This window comes from Montipora foliosa, chromosome 6 (assembly GCF_036669935.1).
Source record: "Montipora foliosa isolate CH-2021 chromosome 6, ASM3666993v2, whole genome shotgun sequence".
NCBI lineage: Eukaryota > Metazoa > Cnidaria > Anthozoa > Scleractinia > Acroporidae > Montipora > Montipora foliosa.
In genome coordinates, this window is record NC_090874.1 from 45,797,140 (window position 1) to 45,812,240 (window position 15,101).

The 15,101-nt window shown below is 39.5% G+C and overlaps 1 protein-coding gene and 1 non-coding gene across 2 annotated transcripts; both read left to right on the forward strand.

Moving 5' to 3' along the window:
* The first annotated feature begins 430 nt into the window (after positions 1 to 430).
* Trnat-cgu (transfer RNA threonine (anticodon CGU)) lies at positions 431 to 503 on the forward strand. Its single transcript has one exon. It is a non-coding gene; the product is annotated as a tRNA-Thr (tRNA).
* An 8,265-nt stretch (positions 504 to 8,768) lies between these two features.
* LOC138005624 (uncharacterized) lies at positions 8,769 to 9,818 on the forward strand. Its single transcript, XM_068851825.1, has one exon. The coding sequence runs from the start codon at positions 8,769 to 8,771 to the stop codon at positions 9,816 to 9,818; it is 1,050 nt and encodes a 349-aa protein (XP_068707926.1).
* Positions 9,819 to 15,101: the final 5,283 nt, after the last annotated feature.

Here is a 15,101-nt window from a genome sequence, read left to right on the forward strand (position 1 = left end):
GAGCCAACAGCGCATCTCTGCCCCACAGGAGGATCACAAATGGATTCACAGTCCAAGCCTAGTGGTGATCACACCCAACCGGTAATCAGGGGGACGTGGGTTCAAATCCCGCTCAGGGCATAAAAAGTTTTTCTCCCAATGAAAATGTCTTCCAGGGGTTGTCCGTCCTTGGTCCTTCCAAACTTGATGAATTAATTACATTTCGCCGAGGCTTGGACTGTGAATCCATTTGTGATCCTCCTGTGGGGCAGAGATGCCCTGTTGGCTCGAGAGACCTGAACTTGTATACAAATTGTCCTCTTCTCTCTCGTCCGCCTGTGAATGATCGTTCTGGTTGATCCAGCGTCATCTAGTTGGGGAAAAACATGCGCCCGGGATGACCACGTAATTCACATTCACTATCCAGATTGGCCATGTAGCCAGCATGGTTGCTCTGATAGTGTAGTGGTGATCACACCCAACCCGTAATCAGGGGGACGTGGGTTCAAATCCCGCTCAGGGCATAAAAAGTTTTTCTCCCAATGAAAATGTCTTCCAGGGGCTGTCAGTCCTTGGTCCTTTCAAACTTTATATATATATATATATATATATATATATATATATATATATATAAAGCTGGAGTTTTGAAAACAAGCTCAAGCTTGACTGCAAAATCCAAAGTGCAACTGCTGCGTTTGGCAGCAGTTGCACTGACGGTGAGCTTTAAATTCCTAGGGGGGACTGCCTCATGGCTTGTCGCATGCAAGTCTAACAAGTATGAGTTAATAGTCCATGGGCAAAACAATTCAATAGACCTCTTTATGGGAGGGTGAGGGAAGTAAATGATGACCTATAGGGTCTGAAAAACAGTTAAAGATATCCAATGTTAAAACAAGTTGTTGCATTTATGTGAGATATATAGCTGGAGTTTTAAAAGCAAGGTCAAACTTGGCTGCAAAATCCAAAGTACAACTACTGCCTTTCGCTGCGTCATGGCTTGTCGCATCGAAGTCTAACATGTATGAGGTAATACTCCATGGCCAAAACAATTCAATAGACCTCTTTATGGAAGGTTTATTGAAGGAAATCTGCACGTGTTGGGTAAGGCAAAGCGGCTCCCATGGGATATGAAACATTACTTCTTCTGAAGTCACCTTAGTGATGTTTCAAAGATCAGTTGCAAATATAGCAGACATATTATTGGCGTTAATAGCCTTAATGGCTGATCATATTAGCCTTTTTCTCACACATATACATTTTTTTTTATTTCCAGGTCCAGGTCACAAGTTGACAAATGGCAATGTCACTGACTTCTTAAATTAAAAGATGTTGCCAATGGAAAGGTTAGAGTCCAGTTACTGAAAAAAAAAACCGTCCCAGCTATTCTAGTCTAATTTAAAGACAAATTAAGATACGTGGGAAGGACCCGGTTTTCATAAGATCAGCTAGATATATAATTTTTAGTTTAATTTTCTCACATCCCAAGTACTATAAATATGCCTTGTCGTTAATTTTTTAACTTGTTCATTCGACAATGATGTCATGAAGTCGTGGAAACGTCATGTTACTTTGCTCTGGTTAATTTTCCAACTTAAATGTTTTTCCAAATCGTTTTTGATAACAAGTATTTACCAAGTATTTACGAAGTACCTGCTAGCGCGGTACTTGATAAATAAGCTTAATGCAAGAGGTTAGCGAGAAACTAGTGTAAAGTAAAAACTACCGACAGTTTCAGTGTGGCGCGCGCAATACACAGTTGTAGCATTAGATGAAATGCTCTTACTCTACTTTCCTAGAATTTCTTCTTTTTCAAGTTTACCTATTCTTCAAACGGATGTTGAATCCAACAACAATTTCGTCTTCCTGTAAATAAAGCCAAGCTGACCTTCTGACCTCTATAGTTTTCAACTTTTCCACGCCAATAATAAAAATGTCACACACAAGTTTGCTTCCACAAAACGCAGTTTCATTATCAGCGAGAAAATGAAATGATCACCAATGGATAAAGGCTTTTTACTGATTGTGATGGATATCAGTATTCAAATGTTTGCCGAAGACTTGCCTTGACTCTTTGTTCAGTGCCAGCAGCCTGAGTGGAAGACACGCACAGAAATATTTGAACAGAATTATCGATTCAACGATAGATTTGCTGTTCGTGATTCCTTACAATGTAGTCCAAGAGGCTATTTCTTCATTTTCCAGAAATGATAATACGTTAATTCTGATCGTTCCAGCCGTTAATCGAGGAATTCCCAATTCGGTATTCCAAGAGCAGACTACGTTTCCACTCGATTACATATTGCGAAGAGCAAGTTATACAAACATAATATTAGAAACTCAAATTCTAATAAACATAGCTTATTTTCCAATGGAAAACAGAATTATATAGAACCATTTGATGTCCGATGGAAACAGAATGCTTCACACAGTCATAAAATTCAGAGTTTCGGGGGCTCTGAAAATGGCGACTGAAGTAATGTGGGCGCGCAATGTAAAGTGGGTGAGTAAAGTTCTTTATCAAAACAAAGCTTCCTGGTCCCGGTTGTTCGAAAGCCGATTACCTTAATCCAAGATTAGCGTAAACTTTTATTTCATGTTTTCAACTTTTTGGTGAAAGTTTCCTTTGCTTATTTTTGTTTTTCACGATTGACTTCTTCTAATGTAAAGTTTTACTGGATATCAGCCTTGAGCAGCATTTGGGAGAAAAGAATAAAACTCTTTTGTTAATTTTTAACCTGAGATTAGCGTTAATCGGCTTTTGAACAACTGACCCCTGGCGAAAAAATGTCTGTCGAGCATACATAATTGAAGTTACAAACAACACAGATAAACTTTGAGAAACTGTTAAACTGAACAGTTTTTGAAAACCCTGATTGCAATCCATTTTAATATTCTTTAATTTTGCCCATCCCTGCCTCCTTTTGTATTTCTTGCTGTTTCATTAAAACCTTAATTCCTTCAATGTTCTAAGTAGTTATTCTTATGTTTCGCTTGATTTGGTTGCCAGTTTCCAGTCGCTGAATTTGTTTCCAGTGACTTAAAAGAAACACTACAAGAGGATTTGGCGAAATTTATATTTAGGAAGCGTTAGCTTTGTCTGAGTATCCTCTTAAAAGAATCTAGACAAAGAGAATCTTTGAATAAATCAGGGAGAAGGTTCTAACACAAAGCAGCTCCTTGCTTTTAAAAGCTGATATGCCAATCTCAGATCTTGGCCGAATTGACTTCCTGAAATTATAATTACGTGAGATGCGCCCGATAGGGCAGACCACGTTATAAAATGGGGACCGTTTGTTTTTCTCGTATCCACAAATTGTAACGTTTGTTAGTATATACTCACTCAGTGATCTTGGTGTTTCAAGTAATCTGATTGGTTCGCTATCTCGGAGTAATTGAGCATTATTCACTCCCTACGGAGTGAATACTGCTTGATCCAAACAAACAAAATGGCCGGCGTAAACTCGCCAGCATTTATGAATCGGAAATATTGAGAATACAAAATGATGCTGTGCTACAAAAGACAAAGAAAGCCACAAAATTTGGTCTGAAAGTTTTCAAGGGTAAGAGAAGAGTTCATACTTTTGCCAACTAGTGTTTGTTTCACTCGGAGTAATTCTCTCTTGTAGGGCTGGTCGCCCACCAAAACAAATTTGTTACTGAAATCGAGGAAATAAAAAAAATGTCTAAGAAAGTTTTAAACGGCTGCAAGGAAACAAGACGGGTCATTTTACAACAAACTAACGCTCACCTCAATACATGAATCGCGAATCTCAAATGGCGCACGGCATTGTGGGAAAGTACAAAGTACAATCGGGCATAAACGTTCATGTGGCCTTCAGAATATTGTTTCTGTCCAGTGAACGAAATCAGTTGTTCTTTTTTGTCATTCTACAAGACATTGATTTTGGCAACCTTTCGAAGTAAGAAAGTTGTGATTTGTCATCCTGAGAGTTGATTTTGGTCATTTTGTGAAATCTGTAGTCGCAATCGCTATTTATAAACGTAAGCATATTTCAAAATGTCGGCTCGTCTCGGGTTGTATTTTACACTGCTTTTAATCTTAATTTAAATGATTTAAAGATTATAGGGGTATGAAAAAGTTGGTGTGGTCTAAAATGTCTAAAGTTGGGCAACTTAATATATTCTTTTCGATCAGTAGCCAAATAATTATAATTATAAGCTTAAGCTGAAGTTTTTGTCACGGTCATGTAATTGTTGCTTTGTTCTTTGAAATCTGCACAGAAATCCTTTATGTCCGGGCACAGGAATTGTGCAGTGTTCGGCTGTGGCAACAGTGGGGCAAGGCTTAAAAAGTGGATGGATAATCTCTGCCCAGTCCATGAGTGCAGTCAAGGTAGAAGCATTTATGACGGTACTCCTCCTTTTTCATTGTTTCCTTTTCCAACTGATTTACAAAGTGGTGAAAGAAGACAACAGTGGATCAAACTGATCCTGAACAGAAAAGATGAAAAGGGCAAAAACTGGCAACCTAAAAGTGATTCAAGAGTGTGTAGTAAGCATTTCCCAGATGGACGACCTACAAGTCAAAACCCGAATCCAACAATAAATTTAGGATACAAAGCCATTTCAAGCACTATAGTTCCGAGAAAGCAACCATCAGTGAGAGAGGGAAAACAATCTGTTGCTAGGAAGAAGATTTGCCTTGAACGCAGTAATTCTGAGTTCCTTCAAGCACCCTGTACAGAACCATTCGCAGCTCCACTTCCTCAAAAGAGAGAGGACAATGCAGCAAACACTGAAGTGCATAATGCTAGTGAAACTAACGATACATGTAACTCTTGTGCAATTAGTACCCGTAATCATATCAGTAGCAATTATCCTGTGGGAGGTAGGGTGCAATCTGAGAGTGACCTTTGTAAGAATGAAGAATGCCTCAATATTGTATCTGCAAAAGACAAGGAAATAGAACGTCTAAGGAAGTTGGTAGAAAATGAAAGAAGAGAAGCTGCATTATGGAGGAAGAAATTTGTAAAAAAAAGAAGCACCAGCATTTAGTGCAAAAGTTTTAAATACTGACAAAAAAGTGAAAACCTTCCTCGGGGTACCTAGGAAGGCTGCCTTTGAAGTCTTGTTTAAACTGCTTTGGAAAAAGGCCCCCAAAATAAAGTACTGGCAAGGTCCCAAAAAGCATTTGTCGACAAATCCTAGAAACTTTTCATCTACACCCAAAACGTCTGGTCCCAGTAGGCTAATGTCTGTGAAAGATGAACTTGTAATGACACTAATGAAACTTATACTAGGTTCTTTGAATGCTGATCTAGCTGTTCGTTTTGGGGTATCCGAGACAACTGTAAGTAAGGTTATAAATACATGGGTACGATTCTTGGTTAAAGAGTCGAAGTGCCTTATCTACAATCCGTGTAAAGATGCTGCTTTGCACCATTTATAATTATTTTGCGCCATAATATGCATGATCCTTTTTCAGTGTGGTGACATTGTCACATTCCACAATGTATGGTAAATTTGCAGCTGAAGGAATTTCATCAGCTATTGAGAGAGGGCATTTTATTTCTGACAATCCTGCTCCACAGCAAGTGCAATGAACAAGTAAATCTGGAGATGCCCCCAGATATGGCCTTGCTGAATCTACAAATAGCCCACTTTCTGTGACTGTAAATTCTTTGTCGTTGCAATTCATTAAAGCTGCATACTTTTCTTTTGCAATGGGCTCATACTCTTTACCATAGTTAAGGGCAGGGATATTTTCTTTTATCACGTCACAACCCATTAGCTTTCTTAAGAGGGGCTCTACATTATGGTCTTTAGAAGGATTAGCCTTGATGGTATTGACCCTTGTAAAAACAGGGTAGATGCTATGATTCTGCCTCTGCGTTGACAGACCCAAGTTTGATTAGTTGCTTGACCACGTGTTTCAGTTTCTATCTGCAGAACCTGCAAATCTGTAAGGATAGGCATTTGTGATAAAAACTCTTCCACAGTTTTGCATGTTGCTGCCAATTGAATTATTAGGTTATCATTAGCAGCAGCTTCCATTGGTGCATCGGTTTTACTTGCTCTCTCATAAAAAGAAGTAAAAACAGCCATTTGGGATTATTGCCTTAAGTTCATCAAAAATGTGCCTGCGATTATCCCCTTGGGAGACACTGTCCGTTTCTTTCAATGGTGTAAACAGCCTTCTGCTTGTAGACACAACAGGCCTTGATGGCACTGGAAAAGAAAAACAAAATGTTCATTAAAAGTGTGGTATGCAGTCACAGAATGAAAATGAGAGAGATTATCATCATACATAACAGTATCACAGCAATATGATAAAGGCAAGTAATGACAAAAAAATATGCTGCATGAAAGTGATGCTTTAAAGTAGAGTTTCCATGCCTTTGTTAAATTTGGATGCTTTGAAATTCATTTCCTTGGCTCGAACAGGCTGAACAATTGTCTTTTGAGCAGTTACATTCCAAGTGCACACTTTTGAAGTGCACACAGGATTTGTATAGCCACCTCTCACTGCTGCCTCAATGCGAAAGAACGTTGCTGTGATATGGACACAAGAACCTCCAAGTCTAAACAAACAGAGAGTTAACTTGTTTCTTTAGTAATAGGAATACTGTTAAATTGGGATGATTCACTAACAGTGCTGATTATTAAAAAACTACAAACGGAATATAAAACAAAACAAAGCAAAGTCCTGTAATGATCTCAAATGGCTATATGAAAAGGTAAGCTTAACGTTCTTACCCAGCTGTGCAGGTGCAGAAGGCACTATGGACCTCTCCTGACTTCTTTCTGGCACATATTCACACAGTGTATGGTACATTACTTATTTTCATTGAAGGCGTACAATTTGCTTTTAGGAAACAGTACTTGCAGCTATCATTAACAGGATGCATGTAAATTTCCTTTAACCAGCCAGCAGAATACAAGCGGTATGCTTTTCCCTCTTTGTACTCATTTAGTAACCGTTTTTGCAATGAGATGTCATTTCCAGGATGGTCCTTCATGATATAGAGAGTAATATCGCTTACAAGGATGGATGGTCACTCAGTCGTACCGTTACGTTCACCTACCCAGCCGTTTTGTAGAGTTGAAGGGTCGGGTAAAATGCCCTCAGGTGTGGTAAGAAGACTTTCTTTTTCGCGTTGTGTTTGAACCACACGAGCGTCAGCATCCATACAAACAGGTAAATTTTGTTCGGCAGCGGCAACCACACGGGCAACCAACTCCTGTTTTCTTCCAGAACATCTTAAGTCTCGTCTTCGGAGATACTCCTTCAATGCTTCCACTCTCCAGGTTCCAGTCTCGTCGTATGAAAAGCATTCAGCATTAGAGTCATTCGAAGGATGAGCAGTGGAAGACATTTTCAGCGTGTATCTTCAGTATGGACTTGAACAATAATCAAGGCGAACAATTGTTTGGTTTCAACCAAGTAAACGACAGATTACGAATGGAAATCTCAACGCCTTATTTCACGAAGGGTGTCCACACTTTTTACCACTTAAAGGCTTGTTCAAGTCGAAGAAGATCGCTGAATATACGGTACATACAGAACGCCTACTGAAACCACATGAACGTTTATGCCCGATTGTACTTTGTGTTTTCCCACAATGCCGCGCGCCATCTCAGATTTGCGATTCATGTATTACAGCGTAGCTACTATTCATGTGAATCCTTTACCAACTGCACTTCAATTTTCATTTCAAATGAACCTCAAAAACTTTGATCGAACGGTGAGAGTGTTTTAACAAGCAGACTTTCGATTTAGCATCCTGATTTAAACGGTGTTAAATGGCCATTTTGCTGTTTGTGACGAGGATTTTAACGAAGGTTATTTAGATTTGCCATGTTTGAAGCTTCCGTAAACACTTTCGCGCATGCTTCGTGCCGCTTGCACGTTTTCCACGCATGAATTGAGATGTCAATTAAATCGACTTTCTTCTGCAAATGTTGTTGAGATCACTTCGTGAGTATATACTAAAACAATTATTCTTTTCAATCTTGGTGAATAGTGCCAGAATATTTACCTCGCCGCTCGGTAAATATTCTGCCACTATTCACCTCGATTTCAAAGAATAATTGTTAATTATCATCGGCTAGTTTCTGTAAAAAGAAAAAAAAAAAGAATATTTTTGTGGCCACATGTTCATTCTACGTCATCCACATGCACATGTCATGGTTATTGTCACTTTTTGTGTTCTCTTCGTTTGTCGGTTTCCCAAAATCGGAGGTATACGAAAGAATTTCTACTGTCGATCGCCTGCAGCTGTTTCGCTCAAGGTTGAGTGTTGACTTTCTATTTAAGCCATTAGTACCTGTTACAGTTTTCCTATCGTCGTTGAAAAGACCAAGTTCCTAATGGTCGGTACACAACAACTACTGCGCAGGCTTCCTAATGAAATCGTGATCTCTTTCTTGGGGAAAGAGATCACACCTGTTTCCAGCGCCAAGAATCTCGGAATAATTTTAGATAACAACTTAACCTATGAGCAACAAATTCGTCAAATTTTCTCATCGTGCATGGCCAAACTTTGTCAAATAAACAGGGTAAAGAACAGTTTTGATATGGTATAATCATTGTTTTATAGTAGATAGTTTGTAAGGTGACTTTCGTAAGAACTGTATCCGTTTTAGAACTGCCACTTTCTTGCTGAACGCGGAACTTCAGTAAAGAGAGAGGACACATCATATGAGAGCAATATTTCATCATCATCAACAGTTCTGTTACTTAGACGCTCAGCGAAATCGGTGGAAGTTTTGATGCTGTATTCGTTCTCAGTGAGAGGAAGTACTTCCTTGATGAAACCATTGAGGAAATGATCATTCAGGAAATTTACACCAACAACAAGCTACCAAAACTCAGCTCAAAGTTACTCTTCAGACGCCTGCTCTGCAATGTCACCAAGAACACAGTTTTCAGTTTTAATGGCAAGCTATATAAACAAATCGATGGATGCGGCATGGGCAACCCACTATCTCCAGTCCTTGCAAACATTTTCATGGCTAAATTAGAAGCTGACGTAGTCCGACCTTTCAACCCTTCATTTTATGATCGGAATGTTGATGATTGTTTCTCTAAGAAGAAAAAGAACGAGCCTGATGCTCTATTCGAACGACTAAATCGCTACCACCCTAACATTGTTTTCACTGTCGAGGAAAACCCCGACCATTTTCTCGATACTGCCTTTAGTTATACCAACAAGTTCAATTGCAGCGTCTTCAAGAAACCGGGGAAACTACCAACACATTGGAAATCTGAGGTCCCTACCAAGTGGAAAAGGAATTGCATCACTAGCGCACTCCACAGAGCCAAACGCATCTCTACCGATTTTGACAAGGACATAAAAACTCTAGAAACTTCTTTCATCAATGCAGGTTATCCGAAACGTTTTATTTCGCATACAATCAACAACTTTCTAAACGACTCGCCCCAAGATGACAACATCATTCCGAATTTTCTCTTCGAAGAACGAAAGAAAGTTTTCATCAAGCTCCCTTTTTGCGGTAAAAACGAAAAACTCAGTACGACGTTTATTGAAAAACTCAACAAGTTCACTAATTTCAATTTCATTTTTATAATCCTGTGGCAAACAAGGCAAATCAAAACCCTCTTTAACAACAAAGACAAAAACACTCACAGATCCAAAGTTGTTTACAAAGGTGATTGTTCTTGTGGCGTTGATTACATTGGCGAGACTGTACGAAACCTAGCAGTACGAATTGCGGAGCATTCAAATCCTGCTCACACTTCTGAACCTGCAAAACACCTGCGGGAAAACCCATCACATGCTTTCACTTGGCGTGTTCTCTCCTTGGCACAGACTTTTCACAAGGGTAGGATCGTCGAGGGGCTAATGATCCAATAATTCCGCCCCAGTTTGAACAAACAAGTCATTTCTTATGTCTCCAAACTTTTCCCTTTGGGAATTACATAAGATATAAATGTACGCGCGGACGGTCACCCATTTTAACCCTGATGATGGCAAACAGCCGAAAACGTTTGCTTTGAATATTTTAATTTTTTAACTTTTTAGCCTTGTATATAGAACGTATGTCAGGTTATTTAATGTGTTTAGGGGAAATCTTTAGCCGAGACGATCCCGAGTTCAAAACTCGGAAATGGTAATGTGGAATTCCTCTACTGATGAAGTTATCGTTACATCACAAACAAGATGATTCTGAGAAAAAACTACCTTTATCCAGGCGATTTGCCATAAACATGAAAAACGTCGGGCCGACCTTTTTCAAGATTACGCAAATGCAATCCGTTTCAATCTCGTCCATTTGTGTCCATCCATGGTTCTCTTTACTTTTGCTGTACTTCTCTTTTTATGATGTTCAACAGTTTTAGGTGGTTATTGCAATGTTTCATCCTACTTTTAGGGCATTAAGGGTGTCATAAAATTACATCATTTTGCGTGACATAGCCCCTTTAACTTAATCTAGGATTAGCACAAACTTTTGTATCATGTTTTAAACTTTTGGTGAAAGTTTCTTTTGCTTATCTTTGCTTTTCGAGATTGACTTCCTCTAATATAAAGTTTTGCCGAATATCAGCATTTGGGAGTAGAGAAATAAACTCCCTGGTTAATTTTTAATCTGGGATTAGCGTTTATCGGCTTTTGAACAACCGGGCCCTGATTGGAAACTCCAGGTATACACCTGGGATTGGAATAAGGCACATTTATAGATTGCAGCGTTAAGATTATATTAGGGACCTAAAGCAAGGACGATCACCATGGATACGAGAAGGTTGGCTAAAAATATTATTTCCCGTTACTGTAATAATTTTGCGATTACTCCTTGTCGCTAGGCATGGAAAGTGTGTGTCCACATTCCAAGTATAAAATTGGTAAGAACGGTGGGGACACTTAGAGAGAAAATTTGAAATTCATGGTCAGGCCCTTGCGTCCTCCACACGACATCAGAGACGTCGACGAAAACGTCACCTCAAAACATAACTTTTCACTATCGTAAGCTTCTCGTGGTTAGGGCCCGGACATTATTTATGTAGAGGGGGGAAGGGAAAAATATTTTGATAGATGAATATTTTTGCCAGGCCTTTCCTCCTCAGTCAGATGTAAAAATGGCAAGTAGCCCGACCTCTTAATTGATGAAGGCTCTTCCCCACCCCCCCCCCTCCCCCATTTTTCCACTTATGATTTTATTTCCGTATTTTTTCGTATTTGCATCATATACATATGACTAGCCAATGCCGAAAAATACACCTGGCGAATGTCGTATCAGCAAAGACGAAATTACCATATAAATCATTGTAATGCCATTGCTTACCCTAACAGACAGCCTAATAAGTCACAAAATCAGCGTATCGCGATGTAAATTTCTGCTGAATAGGTAGCCTTTTACCATCCTCTTGGTCATCAGTACCAATGCTGTCAATTTGACTGTCACTCTCGTAAAAAATCAAGTCATCATCGCTGTCAGTTTCATTCTCACTATCTGCTGAACCAACACGTTCATCAGCACTAGCCACAGGATAGTCTTCGGGAATGGCCTCTCCGCACTTCACGTAGTAGTGTGCCGTAATTCGTCGGATCTTGTCACCTTTCTTGCCTTTTTTGCACAGCTTGTTTTGATCTAAACACTTGTCTAGCTCTGGAACTGTAAGTGACGCAAGTTTGCAATTCTCGACAAGCTCTTCCTTCTTGTAATCAGAGACATCTCTTGTATGTCTTTCTTGACGTGCATCTTCTCCTTGCTTTTTCTGATGTTCTTCACGGGTTCCAGAGAAGATAAATGCTCTAGGTAAGACTTCACATGCTTCTCTTCAACAATAAACTTCTGGGAAATTCCTTAATAGCATCAGTGTCTTTGATGGAGAATTTCCTTTGCTCGAACAATGTGCTAATGTTAGATCTCGGCTGCCAATCATCAACTAGACGATTATTCCCATTACTGTCAGTAAGAGGAGTATTTTTGACGGTCATGTAGTGGTATTCTGGAAGAGCATCAGCATCTAGTATCTGTCTGGGAATCCGGTCCATCGTTGGGCCAATCAAGAATTCCGCAAACAATATTGACATGGCGAACCATGTGTTTTCTTGCAGCACTCTTTCAGGAAGTCTGTATACAACTCCCCAGTCTAGATCTGGACGTGCACATCAATAAAAGTGCACATCTTTTCGAAATAAGCTGCACCAGGGACAGTTTTTTGAAGATTCTTTGATTTGCTCTTATACCGTGACAGATAAATATCACTCCTTGGCACCATAACAAATCCCAAATCTAAACAAGGTGTATACCTCAGTACAACGTACAAGGCCTTTGCACAAATTACATCAAGAAAAACGCCAGCCGTATGAGCAGAAGAAAGAGTGAGAATGCTCGCAAAGCAAAGAATAGGTAAAGAAAAAGAGGAGAATCAGCGATAGTTAGCTTAATCCTTCAACAAGTTCAAGTTTCAAATTCAAGTTTATTCAAGCTTATTTACTACAAGTTTATGACAAGTATATTACAAAGTTTGGAATATGAAACATATGATGTACCACTACTCGCAGTTAGCTACAGCTATTCGAGGCGAGTAGTGGTTTGACGCAAAAAATTAAGTATTATTTGACAATGCACAAAAATAACTTACTGAACACTAAAAAACTGATCAGAGTGAAGAGCTTCGAAATAAGCGTCTTGTCTGCTACGCACACATGCACCCTAACCCTAACCTCAACTTGTTGATGAATTTACATATTTGCTTTACTTTCCGGAGGGCAATAATAGCCTTAGAAGCCAACACGCAGTTTGTGAAGATGAGATTAATCTTGGGGCATTAGAAAGTTCAGATGTAGAAAGGTTGGAGTGTCTAGTTAGCCAAGGCTTCTTTGCACTGGATGCCCGTCCATCAAATAGGACAAATTATGGACAAGCTTGAAAAGTAATGGTTAAGTACTGGTTGTTTGGAAACGTACTGGTTCTATAAAGCAATTTTTTTTGTGTTATGTTATTCATGTTTTATTACGTCAATGGGCTATTGAACCAACAAAAATATTAAATAGAGCCAAAATCAAACACGGAAACAGGCTGATCTACATTTGTCTTTTATTAAAGTGTAAAATATTAAAGCAATGAAGTTTATGACAATATTCTTCGAACTGGGAGGTTCATTTTCACCATCTAGAACTTTGAAATTAATTTGTCTCGTAAAAGCACGAATTTGCAAAAGCACAGACAAGCCCCCTTGCAAAACCCAAAAAATGAAGATCCCCCTAATAATTGTTTTAAAAAAATTAGCCTCCCCTTCTAACCAATCTAAAACAGCCTTGAGCTCCCCCCCCCCCCCCCCTGCATAAATAATAACCGGCCCGGCCCGGCCCTTAGGCCATCTCGTTCACGTTGTACAATGTGGACGAAGTATCCTAAAAATAAATTGGTGCGAGCGGTTTCGGAATAAAATTAGAGAATTATAGATTCACATTTGTGCGCTCGTGTTGTCGTCAAAGCCTCAAATTCGGTGATTTCACCTCGTTCTTGTGCAGAGTACCGCACGTCGACCACGTCGTAGATCGTAAAGTCCCCATCAAATTTGATCATTTCACGTCGTTGTCAAGACGAGAACGGGAAAGAAGTGTATCAAAATGGAAAAACGCACGTGGGAGGCGTGCAGAGCTATTGTTTTTGTTCATTAAACCTATTGTTATGTGGAGTTCTCGTAGCTGTCGTCGTCGTCCTTGCTCAAGCTTTCTCAGTGTTATCAATATTCTAGCCAATATAATAAAAGATAGTTGTATCATCGGTGAACAAAAACAACTCACCGCTTATGTTATTGCTTTTGCAAGATCAGTTACAAATATTGAAAATAATTTTGACCCTAATATTGAGCCCTAGGGTACACCAAACCTAACACCTTTGGTCTTTGACTAATATCCCGAAACTGAAATTTGAACAAATTGTTCCCGCATAGACGAGTAATCAGCAAGCCAAGAATACAAGTTGTCCGAGATACGAATGCCTTTTAACTTTTTAAGTAAGATAGTATGGTTCCCAGTGTCAAACGCCTTCCGAAAATCAATGAAAAGCACGCCTACTTGCAGATCATTGTCCAGACCACTTTTCAGTATTTCTGTTAGGTGGAGTAAAACGCTTTCAGTAGAGTAATTCTTTCGGATTCCCTACTGCTTGTGAATTAATAGACCTTGTGTTCAAGGTGTCAAGGTGTCAGAGACAATATCTTCTAAGATCTTTCCCGAGATGCTTAGAAGGGAAATTGGTCTGTGACTATTAACGTCCGGGTTAGCCCCTCTCCTCAAAAACCAAAATGCCGCAAAATACTGCAGTACCGCAGTAATAAATTAGGTGTCTGCAGTTTTCACCAACTCGCTAGGTAACCGCGCCCGGGAGCAGTGCTTCTCGCCATGTTGTTTTACACTTCACATGTGTGATGTATCCTATGTAGTGTTCGAGCCGCCATTAAGCGGCACTAAGGTGTTATCTCAAGCTCTGGAATAACTTTTTTTTTATCTTGCGAATAACAACGATTAGTATATACTAAAACAGTGGATAGCGTTGAACGCAGGCGCTGATTGGCTCGTCAAACTCCGAATATCCTGTGCTACTTACCTCCGAGCAACTCGGGAAAAGATGGCGTCCCGATTTGCATCCGTGACAAGTGAAGAAAACATCCAAATTAATTTTTTGTGCTGTATATTATCTCACTGTTTTAGTATATACTAAAACAACTATTCACCTCAATGTCGGTGGCTAGCGTTGGATATTTACCTCGCCGCTTCGTGGCTCGGTAAACATCCACCGCTAGCTACCTCCACTTCGGAGAATAGTTGTTAATTATCTTGCGAATAACAACGACGTCTGGATTTCTTGAAACTCCTCCCGACGCCAGGTGTGCGTACGGGGAAGTCACAATTTACGTTAATTTGTTGAGTTCAGTCTACAGTGTCCCCAATTAGTACTCGAGCACTACAAGACTTGACACGTAAATGAAGTTACTTTCTTTCTTCTCTTTTTCTTTTATAAAAAAGAGATTATTATAAATACAAGGCTCAAAATTAAAGTAAAAGGAAGACACAGTCGACCAACTGAGTTGTAAACGTTTGTCCACATTTCAAGTCTTCCTGAATACTGAGAGATGAATGACAGACAGTTTGTGGTGGGGTTTTTCCATTATATTTAACTTTTCA